Source organism: Dendrobates tinctorius, unplaced genomic scaffold (assembly GCF_039654945.1).
Source record: "Dendrobates tinctorius isolate UK_male_01 unplaced genomic scaffold, ASM3965494v1 ptg000082l, whole genome shotgun sequence".
Lineage (NCBI taxonomy): Eukaryota > Metazoa > Chordata > Amphibia > Anura > Dendrobatidae > Dendrobates > Dendrobates tinctorius.
In genome coordinates this window covers 14,472,302-14,492,987 of record NW_027361750.1, presented here as the reverse complement: position 1 = coordinate 14,492,987, position 20,686 = coordinate 14,472,302, and the positions used below count along the sequence as shown (strand labels likewise).

The 20,686-nt window shown below is 43.1% G+C and overlaps 1 protein-coding gene across 3 annotated transcripts in view; it reads left to right on the top strand.

The window, feature by feature from the left end:
* Positions 1–20,686, top strand: part of YTHDF3 (YTH N6-methyladenosine RNA binding protein F3) — a 73,158-nt gene that overhangs the window by 15,745 nt on the left and 36,727 nt on the right. For 2 of the 3 annotated variants that reach the window (XM_073583929.1, XM_073583928.1), the window contains exons 2-3: positions 7,867–7,891; positions 17,175–17,260. In XM_073583929.1, the coding sequence (XP_073440030.1) occupies positions 17,195–17,260 (66 nt within the window). In that variant the 5' untranslated portion in view covers positions 7,867–7,891; positions 17,175–17,194. Of the gene's footprint in view, positions 1–7,832; positions 7,892–17,174; positions 17,261–20,686 lie in introns of all 3 variants that reach the window. The other variant, XM_073583930.1, reaches the window with a different exon arrangement.

Below are 20,686 nucleotides of genomic sequence, written 5' to 3'. Positions count from 1 at the left end.
CACCAGCGACACCGCAGGGGACGGGGATCACTACTTACTTGTCAGACTCGGCGATCCTGCGTCCTCCCGCCCGGCTCCACGCGTCGCTCATCGTCACAGCAGGAAGCGCCGCAGGAAGTGGCCGACGAGGAATGATCCAGGAGCTTCTAGCGCGATCAGCGATAACCAGCGGGGGAGCCGGTCGGAGGTAAGGGTGCCGTTACACCTAGCGACTCACCAGCGATCCCGACCAGCGATATGACGCGGTCAGGATCGCTGGTGAATCGCTGGGTGGTCGCTAGTGAGCTGCCACTCAGGCAGATCTCACCAGCGACATCGCTGGGGTCGGGGGTTGCTACTTACCTGTCAGACGCGGCAATCCTGCGTCCTCCCGCCCGCGTCCACACGTCGCTCGTCGTCACAGCAGGAAGCGCCGCAGGAAGTGACCGACGAGGAATGGTCCAGCAGCTTCTCGCGCGATCAGCGATAACCAGCGGGGGAGCCGGTCGGAGGTAAGTATCACATGCAGCGATATCGCTAGTAATATCGCTGCAACGTCACAAAATCGGTGACTTTACAGCGATATTGCTAGCGATATCGCAGTGTGTAACGGGGGCTTTAGCCGAGTACTAAGGAGAGAAAATGAACTTTATTTCCCCGGCAGCATTCCGGTTTTGGTCCTGGGGCGGCGCTGGTTCAGTCACCACTGTAACTATGGAGAGTGGCGGCTGTAACTGCGCCCCTGGCCCTGACTGGCACATGCCTTGTTATTCACTAGGAATCTTCATTGTTCCATTCTTGAAAGCAGTGATCTTGAAATCTACAATGAAATTAAACGTTTTTTCTCAAGATCAGACTTCAGGATGGCACAACTCCCCAGACTCCTGGCTTCCTGCTTGCCAGAGTGTGATACGCTTCTAACATTGACAGGTTCAGCCACTTGTCCGAAGTGTGCGCCTTGGGTGCTGAAAATGGAGACAGCTTTGTTTCTGCAGCTTCAGAGAATTCAGTGCCAAGCTTCACTGCAGCTAATGCAATCTCTGAAACAAATAGCTTGTAAGTGCTGCGCTCCTTGGCTTGGAGCACGGCAGAGATTACTGAGGTGTCTGGTAATCACAGCAACAAATATAGGAATAAAAATCCCTCTAGTTTTGAACAAAGATGATTTCTAGTATGCGGTAAATCCAAACGTTGCTTGGTGCTACAAGTTTTTTTTTTTTTTTACCCATTCAGCATGAATAGAAAAGCCAAAAATCCTATTGCAAAAACTTAGAACTTTTCATAATACAAATAATAGCACTCTGTAAAAGTGGAGTAGCACTTTAATAGCTTGTTGGAGTCTTTTTTTTTTTTTTTTTTTTGGTTTTTTTTTAAAGTGACTGCTAGGAGTGATGTGGCACGGACACCCACTTAAAGGGGTTTGTACCAAGTTTGGTAGTCTTATTCTCTATCCAAGAAAAATCATCTTAATTGCTGGGATCCCCACCGATCTGAGAATCAAGGCTTTAAAGGGCTCTGTTTGAATGGAGCGGAGGTCAATCATACACACCTATGCTCCATTCATTCTCTATGTGACCTCCAGAGCTAGCTGAACACAGCATTCAGATGGTCATCGGCACTCCCAGAAAGAATGATCAACTCCCTCCTCAGTTCACACAGGGCTTTTCTAAATCCCAGCAATAGTGTGGTGCAGCTGTTATTCCCTTATCCTGTGGATAGCGGATAACTTCCAATCTTAGTACAACTCTTAAAACTTAGGCTATGTGCACACGCTGCGGATTGGTCTGCGGATTTTTCCACGTGGACTTTGCTAAATCCGCAGGTCAAAAGACCTGCGGATTAGCCTGCGGTTTTGCCCTGCGGTTTTTCATCTCTATAATGGAGGAGATGGCAAACTTCAGCGGAATCCGCAGAAAAGAATGACATGTCAATTCTTTCTGCGTATTGGAAACCGCAGCAAAAACCGCGCAGAAAATTCTGCATCATCTGCACTGCGGTTTCCATAGGATATAATGGTACTGTACAACGCAGCTAATTCTGCTGCGGATCCGCAGGGCCAAAACCGCTGCGGATCCGCAGCGTGTGCACATACCCTTAGAGATTGATGAACCTTCCATTTTTCCGCAGAGATCTCTTCCAGTCTTGTTGACCTCATCAGGATAAAGCATTAAGAATAATTACTAATAAAGAGAATAGGGTATTAGATTGTGATTCAATATTTTTGGGATCATATTCAGTTAAATTCTTTTCATTTCACAGGAGATTCCTCTTTATTTTTATGCATCATTTTGAATTCAGACTCTACAGCAGGGGTCTCAAACAAGCGGGGGCTGCATGTGGCCTGCAGACACCATAGATGGTCCCGGCCCGGTAAAGTGGTCCGCTGATTTCAGCGCTTTATTTCAGCTGAATGTGCATCCTCAGACGTACATTCAATTGAATTGTATTGGTGTGCAGAGACAAGCTGTCTACACAGCAATACCAATGCCAGCCGCCGGCCAATCAGAGGCCGGCAGCTGATATTGGCGTTTCGACGCAGCGGCGTATGACGTTACTGCCATGCGCCAACATGCCGATGCCAACTGCTGGCATTTGATTATCCGGTGGCTGGCATTACTTGTGGTTCACAACATGGGGACCTCGATGGCAAAATTACTACAAGAAGGGGTCTGGGATGGGGTACATTGCTACAAGCAGGGGACCGGGATGGGGTACATTGCTACAAGAAGGGGACCGGGATGGGGTACACTGCTACAAGAAGGGGACCGGGATGGGGTACACTGCTACAAGAAGGGGACCGGGATGGGGTACACTGCTTCAAGAAGGGGACCGGGGTGGGGTACCCTGCTTCAAGAAGGGGACCGGGATGGGGTACACTGATACAAGAAGGGGACCGGGATGGGGCACACTGCTTCAAGAAGGGGACCACAATTACTATTATGGCGCTAATTATATTCAGTATTACTGTATGTTACCAATAGGGTGAAACAAAAAAAAAATCAAAATAAAGCATGAAAAAATATTTTGCCACTAAAAATACTGTTTTATATATAAACTAAAGTAAATAATGTGCAGGTTTGTTATCGCCACATCCATAACGACCGAAGCTATAAAACTACCATAACCCATATGATGAATGCCATTTAAAAAAAATAAAATGGACATGCAGGAAATGATAAAAAGTTGTATAGGAAAAAAATGGTATCACTACAAATGTCACTTTGTCCTGCAAAGAAGGACCCCCCCATTGTAACTTTTTTTCCTATGTGTAGCCCATATATCCAGCCGAGTTTGAGACCCCTGCTCTATAATCACGTGAAATCAGTACAGTTCTGGACAGCTTCCTCTACATTGGTCTTTCTAAGGAAATCTTGTTACTTCAATGTTTTAACCACTGAATTGGACAAAGTATGGGACACACACTAAACATGTGACTTATTGGCGTCTTTCAATAATGCTTCTCACACAAATTGATTGTTACTGAAGTTTGGACTGTCTCTTTTTTTTTTTTTTTTTTAAGTACCGTATATACTCGTGTGGAAGCCGATACACCCCCCCCAATTTTGCCACAAAAAACTGGGAAAACTTGTTGACTCGAGTATAAGCCTAGGGTGGAAAATTCAGCAGCTACTGGTAAATTTCAAAAATAAAAATAGATACCAATAAAAGTAAAATTAATTGAGACATCAGAAGGTTAAATGTTTTTGAATATCCATATTGAATCAGGAGCCCCATATAATGCTCCATACAGTTCATGAGGCCCCATAAGATGCTCCGTACTAAATACACCCCATATAATGCTGCACAAAGGTTATTAATGGCCCCATAAGATGCTCCAAAGAATAATATGTCCCATATGCTGCTCCATAAAGGTTATGGCCCCATATGCTGCCAAATAAAATGCTCCGTAGATTATGCCCCATAAGATGCTCCATAGATTATGCCCCATATGCTGCCCCATAAGATGCTCCATAGATTAGGCCCCATATGCTGCCCCATAAGATGCTCCATAGATTAGGCCCCATATGCTGCCCTGTAAGATGCTCCGTAGATTAGGCCCCATATGCTGCTGCGAATAAAAAAAAAGTCATACTCACCTCTCGTCGCTAGGGGCCGGGTGCTGGTGTCCTGAGCAGGTGCGTGACACCGGCGCGCTATGGGGGACAGGTGCCGGTGTCACCACTGGCTCAGGACACGGCACCTGAGATATTCACCTGTCCCCGTTCCACCGCTACACATCGCTCTGTCTTTCGGGTCCCTCTGTCAATGACTGTTCAGGCAGGGGGTGCGCACTAACTATGTCATCGCGTCCTCTGCTGCCTGAACATCACAGCCAGAGGACAGGGCGACGCGCAGCGGTGGAACGGGACAGGTGAATATCACATATACTTACCCCCTCCTGGCCGGGACTCTACAGCCTCTTCTACCACTGTCTTCCGGCAGCTCTTCCTTTCTTCAGATGCCATGTGGTACCACTCATTAAAGTCATGAATATGCGCATATTCATGACTTTAATTAGCGGTACCACGTGACTGCTGTACACAGGCGCCAGAGACCTTGGGAGAAGCAGGGGGGCTGCATATACTTGCCAGGAGGGGCTATGACCTGACATCCCCACTCCCCCTCCCCCGCTGACCCCCTGGCGTATATGACTCGAGTAAAAGCCAAGGGGGGGGACTTTCAACCCCCAAAAAATGGGCTGAAAATCTCGACTTATACACGAGTATATACGGTATCTTTATTTTGGTCAATATTTGCAAAGTGTGGCTTATACTAGGAATGAAGACCTGTGAGTGAGGGGTCTTCATTAACTTGCCTTTAGGATGCAAATTAATGGAGATGGCTTTTTATTTTCGCAGCAGTGTGTCTAGTCAGATCAGAATTTTGTGAGTAAATGCAAAGCACACAATGTCAGTGTAGTCAAAATGTTGTTTGACCCCATTCTAGGGAAGATCCATGTAACATAGTTAAAATAAGTAAAGTGAATTCCCGTCTATAAAAAAGATCACCTGTCCATTTTGTGGGCCCTTCGTTGCCAGAATTGAGCGTTTGTGCCAGAGGAGAGCAAAGGACCCAAGTTCCCCATTCTGGTTATTGGTGTAGATCCCCAAGCTGATTTTATATCTAGCACCTATTTGAGATGTGTGATGCGAACAGGTTGTATTTAGCTGTCGATAATCATTCCATGCCTGTGGCCACTTCACTGCAGGAAATAAATGATGTGGGCAGAGCAGTAGGATTACACAATTAGTGGCAAGTGTCAGGTTAATAGCGAATGCCACTGGCATCTGGGGATTTCCAGCTTTACTTGTATTCTAACTAGCTACAGAGACCTCAAAAGAGAACGGCGGTGAGGGTCCGCGAGCTGGCGCCTCTACACGTCTAAACCCAAGCCAAATACCAGGAAGTGACAAAAATCCAGCTGCTTTATTTAAAACATGACTTAAAAGAAAATAAACTAACGCAGCATCTTTTAAAAAAAAATAAAAATGCAATGGTTAAACAGCTTAATTTACATAATGGGTGCAGAAAATCTGCATCAATAACTCGCCCAATGCTCACTGTGGAATCGTAGCCTCGATATGTGCGTACGTTGGGTATGTGCTTTGCATTTCTGTACCAAAAAGGCATCTCTTGGGTGGAAAAACAATGCATAAAACGCACATTTTTTGCATGCATTTTTTTTGTGTTTTTATTTTTTCCTATTTATTTGAATGGGTAAAAGAATAGACTTGCTGCATATATGAAACTACAAGCTTTCAAGGGAAAAATAAGCATTGTGGGCATGAGAATTAATTTACCGTTCCTAATCCTTGCTAGAGTAAAATTGCAGCATTTTGGAAATTTCATGTACGGGTACTTGGGATTTCCAGTGCTGTATATTGCAATGACAGCTCTTCATTCGTGTCCGATGCTCTACAATCTGGAAAGTGGACACTTGTTGCTTTCACCATAAACCTCATGCAAGGAATTACTTTTTTTTTTTGTGCTGATTTACCTTAGATTTAAAGCCACTTTTAGTACTCGGGTCAGTATTTTGCATCAGTTTTTGCAAAGCTTAGGTCCAAATGAAACCTTTTAAGTTCTTTGTAGGTTCCACATAAACCACTACTCCAGCGTTTTTTTTTCCACCACCGGAGTTGTGCTTAAAACCCAAGTCCCCTGCCTGATGATCGCCTTCCAGCGGTTTTCTCTGTTTTCGCCGCCGCTCCGGTCCGTTTCCTGCAGTTTGTGACCTGCCGGCCGCGTCACTGTGTTCCATGGAGGAGCTGGAGTTCATTAACCAGTGTTAGTCTGAGAGCCTCTTTCTGCCTCTCATAGACTTGTGACGTACCTTCTGAGCTCACAGGATGGCACCCCGGTACCGAAGCGGCAGCGAAGAACGGTGAAGACGCCGGAGGGCAAGTATATGACCGTGAGCAGAGTATTTAAAGCTCTGCTGGAGCGTTTCTTTAAGGATTTGGGGAATATTGATGCAAAATGAAATGCTGACTGCATCCTGCGTTGATGTTCCCTGTGATTACTGTGCCAGCCACGACAATTAATCGCAGATCTGAAACCTCGTGTTTATGGTTGTAAATGATGAGTAAAGACCCATGAATTCTATCTCCTGATGTTTGTGTAAGGTTGGATTCGCGAACACATTCCCAGTTGCATCAGTTGCTCTTGAAATGTATGAACCTGGTCCTACAGCACAATTTTTAGAGCTGGTTAAGGTTTGTCCGGGCCAGTTATTAGGTGTAAATGTCAATTTTTAGCAATCTTCATACAGCTATAAAGTCTCTATCACAAATGGACCCATCAGAAAACAGCGTAAAGTGCTCTGCAGTTGCATATGGAATTAGTGGTATGGCTGTAAGGGTGCTTATGCCTCCAATAAAAATGCTACCTTTTATTGTAAAAATCTGATGTGCCAGTCATGAGAAATTAAGAGCAGAAGCCAAAAGTAAATCCGACTGAACTTATCAGGAGAATGAACAAGTCGTCCTCAATGGGAATCTGTCGATAGGTTTTTGCAACCCCAGCTAGGAGCAGTAAGTATGATGTAGGGGCAAAGACCCTGATTTCAGCAGTGTTGCTTACTGGGCTGCTTGATACAACTGTGATTTCATCAAAATATCGGCTGCAGATCTAGCGGTTGCCTGAATGTTCGCCTTTTATATAGGTCCCCACACCACTGGCAGCTTTCTGCCTATGCACAGTATGAAGAGAACTGCCAAAATCATTGGTGGGGTCGGGGTTATACAAAGCTCATGAATATGGAGGCTGAATTGCTGCAGGGTTACTAGTCATCTAATGATGATCTCCTGATAAAACAGAGGTTTTATCAAAACTATGTTAAGCAGCCTAGTAAGTTATGCATTGCTGGAGTCAGGGTCTCTACCCCTACCTCATGCTGCTTCCAGATTAGGTGGAAACACCTGGAGACAGATTCCCTTTTAAGGCTCTGTTTACATCTGTAACCGGCTCCATCAGGTTTTCCTCTTTGCTTGCAGGCAGTATAATGCCCTGTACGGAGCCACTCAACCTGATAAACCGGAAGAAGACTAATGAGTTGTATTATGAGTGCATGAACCTTTCTAGCAATTGTTGTGGAGCTATGATGCCGGTGTGATCATACCCTTTATAAATGGTGGTGTTGCTATGCTTTATGCATGACGTTCGGGATCTCGCTTTATATTTTTTATTGTGTATTGATTGCTATATTTGCTGTCTGTCATGCTGACAGATTTACTACTTTACTATGGGCCGGGGTAAGGATTGTTATACTTGATGTCTTTTAGAGATGCTTTGAAGAATAGGTGTGTCTGTTATTCTAACTTCTAAAGAGTTTTCTATGTATTTAATTCCAGTGACCTTTTTCTTTCTTTTTCCACGTTGTTGCAGAGACCTAAAGGACAGGGAAACAAAGGTAAGGGCTTTTTCTTTATTCTAAAAACATACCTGTGTGTATTACAGCCTGCGTTTTTTGCCTTTCTCCCTACAATTATTACCTTTTTATATTATAATTCTTGTAAGGATGTTTTATGTTTAAATTAGAGGAATAACCTAAAATAAGTAGGAGATTGCCAACCACTGGCAGAAATGTACTTCGTGGACAGCTGTCAGTTCCTGCACAATGATGAGCTTTTTTTTTTTGTCTCAGTCCGTCTAGAGGATTGTATGTAATATACGTCTCTGCTCTTTCTGGGATGAGAAAAAGCTCTGGTCCTGGTAAGGGGCTATTAAATTTACATCTCCAAGATCCTTTCCAATATCTAGTGGGTGTAATAGTAACCCCTTTCGGACATTGGGCAAAATAGTACACTGATGTCGGCTCCATGGTGAGAATCACATCTTTCCCGGCACATGTCAGCTGTTTGGAACAGCTGACATGTGCCCGGAACAGCCGTGGGTGGAATAGTGATCCACCCGCGGCTATTAATCCGTTAAATGCCGCTGTTAAACTCTGACAGCGGCATTTAACATGCGTTTCCGGCAATCGTACCGGAAATTTGCGCATATGTGACCACGGGTCACCGATGGGTTGTCATGGCCATGAGAGGTCTCCTGCAGACCTCTGTGGTTGTCACTGCCAAATTGCTTTGAACGCCGCCCGGTGGTTAGCGCTCATGGCAAGTGAGTAATTCTGCTATATACAGGGGATCTGATCATTGCCTGTATGTAGTAGAGCCGATCAGGTTATGGCAGCTTCTAGTCTCCCATGAAGAATATTGAAGCATGCAAAAAGTAAAAAAAAAAAAAGTTTTTAAAAATATGAAACAATATAAAAGTTAAAATCACCTCCCTTTTGCCTCATTCAAAATAAAACTATAAAAAAAATTGAACATACACATATTTGGTATCGCCACGTTCAGGATCGCCCAATCCATCAATAAAAAAAGGGTTAACTTGATCGCTAAATGGCGTAGCGAGAAAAATAGTTAAAATGCCAGAATTGTGTTTTTTTTTGTCGCCACAACATTACATTAAAATGCAATCACAGGCGGTCAAAATGTCTGCTCTGCGCGCAAAAAATAACCCCTCAATCAACCCCAGATCACGAAAAATGGAGACGCTACGGTTATCGGAAAATGGTACATTTTTTTTTTTTAAAGAACCAACCAAAGTTTGGAATTTTTTTTCACCACTTAAATAAAAAAGAACCTAGACATGTTTGGTGTCTATGAACTCATAATGACCTGAGATTCATAATGGCAGGTCAGTTTTAGCATTTAATGAACATAGTAAAAAAGCCAAACAAAAAAACAGTGTGGGATTGCAGTTTTCTTTGCAATTTGACCGCACTTGGAATTTTTTTTCTCATTTTCCACAGGGCTGTGGAGTCGGTAAGCCAAACCTGCGACTCCGACTCCTCAATTTCCCTTACACCAACTCCGACTCCGACTCCACGACTCCGACTCTGACTCCCACACATATTGCTTATATTTAAGTGAAAAATTTATTGTAGTACAATGTGAACCTCAGACATTTAATCATTTTTATGATCCAATAATCAAGATATTTAGATAGAACAGAATATATATTGGTGTACTACCCGGTTTTCATTCTTTTTGGTACAGATACGATATGGATAGACAGATATGGATAAATGGATAGATAGAGCAGATTTCTAATCTGCTTTTGCTATTGAAAACATTATCTATGAGCTCAAAAACCTTTCAGGTGATGCGGTTTTTTAAAAAGATGATCAGCTTTTGCAGCGGAAAAACGTATCCTCAAAAAACACAGGAAAAACGCTGTGTGTGAATGTAGCCTTAGATCAGGAATAGAACAGCCATTTATAGGATATTTCATAACTTTCCCAAACTCCTATTAAAAAATATTCAGCACATCCTGCATTGAATTACTGTACCCAATTTATTATATATTTTAGGAGTCAGAGTCGGTCCATTTTATACCGACTCCGACTCCACCAAAATGAGCACCGACTCCACAGCCCTGATTTTCCAGTACACAATATGTTAAAACCAATGGTGTCGTTCAAATGTACAACTCGTCCCGCAACTAAACAAGCCCTCACATGGCCCTATTAACCGAAAAATAAAAAAGTTGTGGCTCTGGGAAGAAGGGGAGCAAAAAACTAAAACGCAAAAAAGATAATGCCTCTGTTCATGAAGGTGTTAATATTAGCAAATACCTCCAATTAGAAATGTAGTGTATGTTGCTCACCCCATTGCAGTAGTTTAGGTATCCATGTTTATGGCCACTCAAACAGCTCTTGGTGGTTGTAACCATGGATACGTAAGCTACTGCAATACCCTGCACATGGAGTAAGCTACATAGTGAATCAGAAGAACTATGCTAGATTCCTAATTGGAGCTATTTGCTATTTTTACACCTACTACATATAGGGATAGGATCTTTGAGATGGGAATACTGCCTTAAGTGCTGTTTTAAATCCTGATCTCTGCACTTTAAGTGACGAGACCCTTTTGTGGTTATTGATTGTTTCAACAGCATTATAGCGAGGGCTGGTTTTACTATGGAGACGGTCCTGGAGAGCTTTATGATATCCTGGACATGTGCTTACCTATGGGGCATTCTAGTAAGTGCCTTTGTGCAGCCGACTTGGGTCTGTGGGGCTTAGCCTAGGGCTGCGGCCACGAACCATTAGGGTGTGTGCACACGCTGCGGATTCTGCTGCGTATTTTGCAAAATCTGCGGATTAGCCTGCGGTTTTCCCCTGGGGTTTGAGACCTGGACAATGGAGTAGGTGTAAAACCGCTGCGGATTCCGCACAAAGAAGTGACATGCTGTGGTTTTGAAACCGCAGCAAATCTGCGTGGAAAAATCCGCACCGTGTGCACTGCGGTTTTTGTTTTCCATAGAAAATAAAGGTACTGTACACCGCATCAAAAACTGCTGCGAATCCGCAGCGTCTGCACACACCAGGGCTGTGGAGTCGGAGTCGTGGAGTCTGAGTCGGAGTCGGTGCTCATTTTGGTGGAGTCGGAGTTGGAGTCGGTATAAAATGGACCGACTCCGACTCCTAAAATATATAATAAATTGGGTACCGTAATTCAATGCAGGATGTGCTGAATATTTTTTCATAGGAGTTTGGGAAAGTTATGAAATGTCCTATAAATGGCTGTTCTATTCCTGATCTAAGGCTACATTCACACACAGCGTTTTTCCTGTGTTTTTTGAGGATACGTTTTTCAGCTGCAAAAGCTGATCATCTTTTTAAAAAACTGCATCACCTGAAAGGTTTTTGAGCTCATAGATAATGTTTTCAATAGCAAAAGCAGATTAGAAATCTGCTCTATCCATCCATTTATCCATATCTGTCTATCCATATCGTATCTGTGTCAAAAAGAATGAAAACCGGGTAGTACACCAATATACTGTTCTATCTAAATATCTTGATTATTGGATCATAAAAATGATTAAATGTCTGAGGTTCACATTGTACTACAATAAATTTTTCACTTAAATATAAGCAATATGTGTGGGAGTCGGAGTTGGAGTCGGTGTAAGGGAAATTGAGGAGTCGGAGTCACAGGTTTGGCTTACCGACTCCACAGCCCTGGCACACACCCTAAAAGGGGAAGACCAGTCATCACATCTTGTAGTTGAAACCTCTTAGTACTTTATTGCCGGTCCCGGGGTGATGCGTTTCAGCTCTACTTGAGCTTTTCTCAAACCCCTTCACCATGGTGTCTCCCTTAGGCACATAGTAACCTGCTGATTGCATAGGCACACAGTGGTGATGTTACCTGCAAATAAAAGTAACAATGAACAGAAACCACACTGCTAAATGGAAGGCTAGCCCCAGTAGCTCGGAATAGCATTTGTGCAAACTTCAGTTCACTGGTGCAAATATAAAAAATAATTATGCTGAAAGGTGGAACAAAATTGTAAATAAATCTAGACATGGGCTGTGCACCCAGATTTAATGGAAAAAAAGGCCGTGGTGCACACAAGACAGATGAGCGAAAAATCAGATTTACCGACTTTCAGATGCGCTCATTGGTGATAAGAATCATGTATCTAAAGTCATCAAAGCACAGATCTAAGCAGAAAAGTAAGTGCACCCCTACAGTGATTTTACCATAGCAATAAGAAAGCACACTGCCCATCAGTGACTGCCAAAACTTTCACTCTTCTGCAATTCTGATTCCTTCCCTCCTTGTGTGGGGGCAGTAGCTTGTCCTTTGTGACTATGAAGGAACTGCATTCATTTTCTCTTAATAACTATGCTACAATATTCCTCCCCAGACCGTCCAAGAAAGTAATCCCTCACATACCGCCCCAGCTATCCCACAAAAAAATTTGTCCTATGTCCTCTACCTCATCTATGTCTGCATCTATGTCTGCCGTCTCTTGTGCCCTCCCCCGCTCGTTAATGTTGCTGCACGTGCAGTAGTTCTGTCATTACCGCATGGTATCGGCCTCCTCACTGATCACTGCGCTGCACGGAGGTTGAGCACGTGTCCGCGATGTGTTACAGATGGAAACGGATTGCGTTTCCAAAATAGTCCACTACTTTTAATTGCTGTAAATTCCAATTATACTTTTCACACCCTCTGAGTTTTGAATAATTTTTTTGATGAGACCACCACTTTAATTTGAAGTTCTTATGGCAACAGCAAAGCCTATAATGGTAAAACAAGCTCTGAAAGCTGTACTGTATGCTGCCCAGGGGTTGTGATCCCCTCAGGATCTGTCGGATCAACCAGTAGATCCCAATCTACCTGTTGCCTGCCTAGGAGTTTACAGGTAATCTCTTGGCTGCATCCCCTTTTCTAGAAGAGTCTCATGTTGGGCGAACAGTGGCTTAAAGGACTAAAACCTAATAAATCTGCTGCCCGTTAGATCTTGGCATAAACACAGTTTACCTACAAAGCGCTGCATACCTAGAGCTATACGAAGGCACACGTGGCCAAGCACACCATGTCTAATACAACCTCGCCTGTATGTCCTATAACCGCTCATGGGCACTGGGTGGGAAGGGAGGATTGCTCAGGACTAGTGATGGGCGAGTATACTCGTTGCTTGTGTTTTCTCCAAGTATCTCCAAGTATTTTGGCGTGCTCAGAGATTTAGTTTTCGTCGTCTCAGCTGCATGATTTGTGGCTGCTGGACAGGCTGAATACATGTGAGGAATGCCTGTTTGTTAGGGAATCCCCACATGTATTCAGCCTGTCTCTGAGCCGTAAATCATGCAGCTACTTCGACAAAAACTAAATCTCCGAGCACGCCAAAACACTTGGAGGACACCTGAGCAACGAGTATACTCGCTCATCACTGCTCAGGACCCATCACAAGGAGTCAAGATGGAGAGTGACTATGATAGTAACTTTAGTAAAGCAGACTCCTGCCATCCGAGTATTACAGGTATAGAAATAGCCCCCACGTAAACCCAAATTTACTCCCCAGCATCTACTGCATGATAAATCCCACACTGGCCGCCGCTTATCCGGCCCTCTGCCAAAACCAGAAGCCAAGGCAATCAGCTGGTCATGTTGATGCCTGTATTTTGAAAGCAGCAGTCTATGGCGATAAACCTTAAGAAAGTCTATAATCTTCAAAGTAAATCAGGAGCAAAACTATAGGGAGCAATATTGAGGTAGGAGGAAGAAATATTTATTTTCTGGGTCTGGATCCCTAAACAGGACGGTACAGGAAGCTGAGAGTGAGAATGATCTGTTGTAACCCACTGGATGAGGTGATCATTTAACCCCTTAATGTCCACTGACGTGCAGAGTCCGTCATGGCAGGAGGTAACTTCCAGCAACATGACAGACTCTGCACGTCACGCAGTGACAGTTCAGTGCCGAAAGCTGTCTGACAGTTGACAGGCACGGCAAGGGGTGCAGGGACACTTGCTTGGGGTGCAGGGACCGATTGCGCTGTGATTGGTCAGTCAGTCTGACTGACCAAACACAGCAGCGATCGGTCAGGAGAGGCTAAAATGTCAGCATCTCCTGCCTGATGATCAATGCCAGGAGCTCAGCGCTGCAGTGGCTGAGCGTCCTGCACTGACAGCTGGGAGTGGCGCCCCCGCGGCCCCCCTCACTGCTGCAATCGAGCGCGATCGCAGCGTTCAGGGGGGAGGCAGCGGGTAGGGGGCTCCCTCTGCCTCAGGTCGGCATCCCCGAGATGTAATCGCGGGGCCCGACCTGTGTTATGATGACCTGGAGGTTGTCATGACACCTCCGGGTCATACAGCAACAGAGAGCTGGTGAGACCATCTCAGCAAAGACATATTACATTACAATGCTGGAGCATTGCAATGTAATATACCGAAAGTGAAAGTCCCATGATGTGACAAAGTAAAAAAAAGAAAAAACATTTTTAAAAAATATATGTAAAAAATAATTTAAAAAATTCCCTAAAAATTCCCCTAAAAATACACGTTTTTATGTAAAAAAATAAAATAATCAAAAAAATACACGTTTGGTATCGCCATGTCCAAAAAAATCCGATCTATAAAAATGTCACCCTAGTTGACCCCTTCAGTGAACTCCATAAAAAACCCCACAAAAAAGTTGCAAATTATACTTTTTCCAAGCGGTATCATCATACCGCTTGGAAAAAGTGCAATAACACGCGATCAAAAAGACGGATATAAATAAACATGTTACTGCTAAAAATGTCATCTTGTCCCACAAAAAACAAGCCACCATACAGCGCCATCAGTGGAAAAAATAAAAAAGTTATAGCTCGCAGAATAAAGCAATGCAAAAATAATTATTTTTTCTAAAAAAGTTTTTATATTGTGTGAAAAAAAAAAAAAAAGCGCCAAAACATTAAAAAAAAGATATAAATGAGGTATTGCTGTAATCGTAGTGACCCGAAGAATAAAGCTGCCATACTAATTTTACCACACACGGAACAGAGAAAAAAAAAATTCCTGAAATGCTGGTTTTTGTTCATTCTGCCTCCACAAAAATCGGAATAGAAAGTGATCAAAAAATGTTATGTACCTGAAAATGGTACCAATAAAAATGTCAGCTCAACCCACAAAAATCAAGCCTGCACATGACTCTGTCGGCCGGAATATGGAAAAATTATAGCTCATTAAAAATCATTTTTGTTGAAAAAAATGATTTTTTTATTTTCACGGCTCTACGTTATAAACTTCTGTGAAGCACTGGGGGTTCAAAGTGCTCACCACACATCTAGATAAGTTCCTTGGGGGGTCTAGTTTCCAAAATGGGGTCACTTGTGGGGGGTTTCTACTGTTTAGGTACATCAGGGGCTCTGCAAACGCAACATGACACCCGCAGACCATTCCATCAAAGTCTGCATTCCAAATCGGCGCTCCTTCCCTTTCTAGCTCTGCCATGCGCCCAGAGAGTGGATCCACCCCACATATGGGGTATCTGCGTACTCAGGACAAATTGCACAACAACTTTTGGGGTCCTTTTACCCTTGGGATAATAAAAGTTGGGGCTGAAAAGATCATTTTTGTGGAAAAAATATTTTTTAATTTTACGGCTCTGCGTTATAACCTTCTGTGAAGCACTCGGGGGTTCAAAGTGCTCACCACACATCTAGATAAGTTCCATGGGGGGGTCTAGTTTCCAAAATGGGGTCACTTGTGGGGGGTTTCCACTGTTTAGGTACATCAGGGGCTCTCCAAACGCGACATGGCATTCGATCTTGTTTCCAGCCAATTTAACAGTCAAAATCTCAAATGGTCCTTCATTTCTGAGCACTGCTGTGCGCCTAAAGATTGGGTTTAGGGTTATCGGTGTACTCAGGAGAAATTGCACAACAAATATTGTGGTTTATTTTCTCCTGATACCCTTGACAAAATAAAAAAAATTGTGTCTGAAGAAAAATTTTGGGGGAAAAAAGTTAAATGTTCATTTTTTCCTTCCACATTGCTTCAATTCTTGTGAAGTACCTAAAGGGTTAATAAACTTATTGAATGTGGTTTTGAACACCTTGAGGGGTGCAGTTTTTAGAATGGTGTCACTTTTGGGTATTTTCTGTCATATTGACCCCTCAGTGACTTCTAATGTGAGGTGGTCCCTAAAAAAAATGGTTTTGTAAATTTTGTTTTAAAAAAAATGAGAAATCGCTGGTCAACTTTTAACCCTTATAACTTCCTAACCAAAAAAAAATTTGGTTTCAAAATTGTGCTGATGTAAAGTAGACATGTGGGAAATGTTGTTAACTATTTTTTTTGTGACACAGCTCTCTGATTTAAGGGCATAAAAATTAAAAGTTTGAAAATTGCAAAATCTTAAAAATTTTCGCCATATTTCCATTTTTTTCATAAATAAGCGCAAGTCATATCGAAGAAATTTTACCACTAACATGAAGTGCAATATGTCACGAAAAAACAATGTCAGAATCAGCGGGATCCGTTGAAGCGTTCCAGAGTTATAAGCAGATAAAGTGACAGTGGTCCGATTTCAAAATTTAGGCCTGGTCCTTAACCTACAAAATGGCTTGATCGTTAAGGGGTTAAACAAACGTCTGTGACTTTGAAATGGCTTCATACACTTTATTTGTCAAGTTGTCACTGACGAGCTGTCCAGTTATATTGAAAATGAAGTCTTTGCATCCTCTGTTTTCTAATCTGAAAGGAAATGTCTTCAGAAAATTACGTTTTTATTGTTTAAATCAAGTATTTATGATGTATTTATTTTTGTTGATGTTTTCAGTAGTCATCAGATAAACCTTTGTGTAGTTCATAGCTCACCTCCTCCCTCTTCCTGCACAATGCCCTTTGCATAGGTCACTGAGCATGCTTAGAAAACTTTTGTAGAGGTTTTATACAGCGGTGATCAAGATGGCCGCTTCGGGAAGCGTGTGCAGACAATAGAATTACCAATGTAAAATAAGAGAATAATGGTACATATAACTCTAATGAGCTGGGTCTCCAAGACTCAGCTGAAAGTGTGTGCTGGGGACCACATGAAGGAACCCCCTCCTCTAATCTTTTTTGTTTTGTGCCTTTATTTAGTGCTGTGTATGGTTTGCAGTCACTGGTACTTTGCAGGCGACACTGATGGGTCTCACGCTTCCTATTTTCTATGTATTAAAAATTCTCCATCCACTTGTGTAATTAAATGACACACAAGAAAGCAGCACACTTAATTTCTTTTATCTGTCCCGGGGTGATTTTTGTCTTGTAATATCGTATTAGTGATGTGCCCGTTCTTCATAGTGAATTATAGATGTGTGTGGGGACTGTTCTTACGTCATCCCCTAACACTACGTTTTCTCTTCAGTTGCAGTACAGAACGGTTCAATGCATCAGAAAGATGCAGTAAACGATGATGACTTTGAGCCATATCTAACCAGCCAGACGAATCAGGTAAGTGACCGAAGTGCATAATGAAGAACATGCGATACAGCTGCCCACTATAGTGGGCCTGGAATAGATTAAAGGGGTAATCCGGGCTTATTATTTATTTATTTTTTTTTTTTTGTAAGAACGTACTCTGCCCAGTGACTCTGTTCTAACTCGGTGGAGATTCTTGACCTTCACATCAGTAGAGTAGCTCTCCTTCTACTGTATCGATGGGATGTCACTGCCGACATCATGCTGATTGACACACGACTCCCCACCGACATCTGAGCTGAGAATCGATCGGCATCACCTAGGCACAGACACCCCCCCGTAGACCGAGCAAGACCGGAAGAGTGAGAGCTGCTCTGTTGACGGGAGGTCACCAGAATTGGAAGACTTTCTGGTAGGGGATGGTCTGTGATTGCTCTGAGCCATAACAGATCATTTCCAGGCAGACCAGGTAGGTAGCAACCTAACCTGCCAGTTAGTTCTTGGCCACGAAGGAGAACAAAAGCAATCAAAGTTATGAATAACTCCTTTTTAGGGGTTGTCCGAACACCTCAACAATGCCTTTTTATATTAAGTAATTCCCCTAGTAAAATAAATTACATTTATTTACCTCCAGCAGTACCGCGTCTTTTGGGGTCACGTGATGTTATTCTGTGAACCCTGCAGCCAGTCAGCACCACTATTGAGCAGTTGCACTCTCGCTTCCTTTTGACGAGCCTTGGACAAGTGGTAGAAGTGAAAGCTCAGTAGCCCAAAAACATCTGCCGATTGGCTGCAGGGCTCACGTGGCATGAAGACGTGCAGAATGTGAGTATTTGTTTTTATTTCACAAGGGAGACTAAATTTAAAGAGATTGTCCAGGTAATGGACTACCATTAAATGATCACTAAGTCAACATCTTATCAAGACCTTATTTCGTAGTGCAGGTTGACAGTGGTCCTCTTACACTTTAGTTAGACATAGGTTGATGTTTGAGCAATCCTAGAACAAACATTTGATCATTTGGTGAATGATCATTACGCTGACAGACACCCACCTTTTAAGGCCCTGTTACATTTAGCGATGCACCAGCGATCCCGACCACGATATGACCCGGTCAGGATCGCTGGTGCATCGCTAAATGGTCGCTAGTGAGCTGCCACACAGGCAAATCTCACCAGCGATGCAGCGGCGGTCGATACTTACCTTCGGATGCAGCGATGATGTCTTCTTCCGCCCGCGTCCATGGCTCGCTCGTCGGCGCCAGCAGGAAGCCAACGACGAGAAATGGACCAGGCCGATATCGCGCCAGCAGCGATAGCCAGCGGGGGAGCCGGTCGGAGGTAAGTGTCACATGTAGCGATATCGCTGCTGCGTCACAAAATCAGTGACGCTTTAGCGATATTGCTAGCGATATCGCTATATGTAAAGGGCCCTTTAGTCTTGTTTATTATCACTCAAACTGTCCGCATGTGTTCAGTGACACTGGGAGAAGGGCAAATGATCTTTCTGGGCAATATTTAGTCAAAGAAAGATCTGTTGTGAACAAGCGACTGCAAAATGACTTTTTTTTTATAACATGGCTGTCTTCTTTTTAGATAATAACGGTATGTCATTATCTAAATTGATCTATCGTTGATAAACTTCACCTGATGGTACGTTGTTTGTAATTTAAATTGTCTATTTTCACCAGCTTTGGTTTATGTATGGCCAACTTTAGACTCCAAAAAGCTGTAGTCAGCTATACATGAGATATAAGTGTGCTGATTTGTTAAAGGAGAATAGTGCTGATCGATGCCTCTGGCATATGGTCATGTTTGGAAACTTGGGATGTTAAGAAACCCAATCATCCTGGTGCAGTGGATGACTCTTTTCCCCCACAGCTTTGTTAATGTTTTGCTTTACAGTCTGCTTAAAGGGGCTGTCAGATGACAAACTATAGATCATGGTGGCCTAACTACTGGGACCCGCTCTGACCGAAAAAGCATTTTTGACCGTCACTCCATTCATTCCCGGTAGGGCTGCCTAGCACCATGCTCTGCTTTTTCACACAGCCCCATAGATCATGAATAGAACGGCAGTCGGGTGTGTTGCAGCTATATTTGAACAGGGATGAGGGTCTCGTTCTTCCAATCTGTGCGGGTCCCAGAGGTTGGACCTCCACCGATCTGTAATTGATCACCTATCTTCACCAGGCAACCCCTTCTGATGTGCATCTGTCGGGATGTCTTTACTAGTGAAGCTACTGGTATGGTTGTGACTGTACTACTGATACATCTAAGCTTGATTTCTCAGCCCTGGCACATCAGAGTACTGCAGAATGGCATAATTTATATTGTTGTACTCTGACCCATACAGCCATAGCACTAGTCTCAGTAGTAAAATCTTCCTTACAGGTTCGCCAATGTTTTCCTTGTTTTGAGTGTTTGCTTCCCAATAATAACATTCTTGTGTTTATAAGGAAGCAAAGCGCTAGTAAAATCCATGGCTGCACCCTCTTGTCAGCTAGTTACAGAGCTAAAAAATGTGCGTGTCAAGTTACTGACAAACAAGGAGTTCATTCACTGTTTACTTGTGTGAAAAACCATTGTACTTTCTGTTGACTTCTGAAATGCAATGAATAATTAATGACTGAGCTGAAAGGAACCATCTGGTGGCAGAGCGGCCTACCCGAAATCAGTCTATTATACATCTGCGAGCTCCCATTGCTTCTTATTCCGTGCAGTAAGAGGCACTTGGTTGTTGCATCCATTTTATTTTATATTTAGCATCAAATACTTTATACATGAAATTTTAAGGACGTGTCAAAATATATAGTACATTGTGGTGATGTGCAGACCAAGAGCAGTATCCATCAATGTACATGGAATCATTGCCTCTTAAAACTGCATCAGGCGTGGTTAATTAACAGATTTCCCTCCTTAAATAGTAGACCGACGTGGGTCTGTCATATTAACAAACACCGTGATACTCTGTTCGTGATTGATTGGCCTTGAGTTATATGATCTGACATTTCCTAATTGCATGTCAGAAAATAGAATCATGTAAGCAGACTGACCTTTATTGGGTTTCTTACCATTTGTTTTTTTTAGCATTTTATTCTAGAAAACACAGCCAATTTTTACACAACAGGGTACAGTAGCGACACAAGAGTTTGGAAGCTTTGGACTTCTACACCAGCTTCAATGACTTTGGTTAGTGGGTGCAGCCTAGCAAAAGGGTTGTGGACCAACAGATTCACTATCCCTTATGTCACAAAAGAGGTGTAAATTCTATAAGGATTGTACTACTTACTGTCCATGACTAGTTTACTATCTAATGCTGGTGCACGAACAGCTGGATGATGCGTCAAATTTATGAAGAGGCGCGCACTTAATGAATGTGATGGTGCGCTCTTGTGTCGAGACTGGCACCCAAGAGGCCAGTCTTGGTGAGCACCATCTAAATGCCTTTAGAAATTTG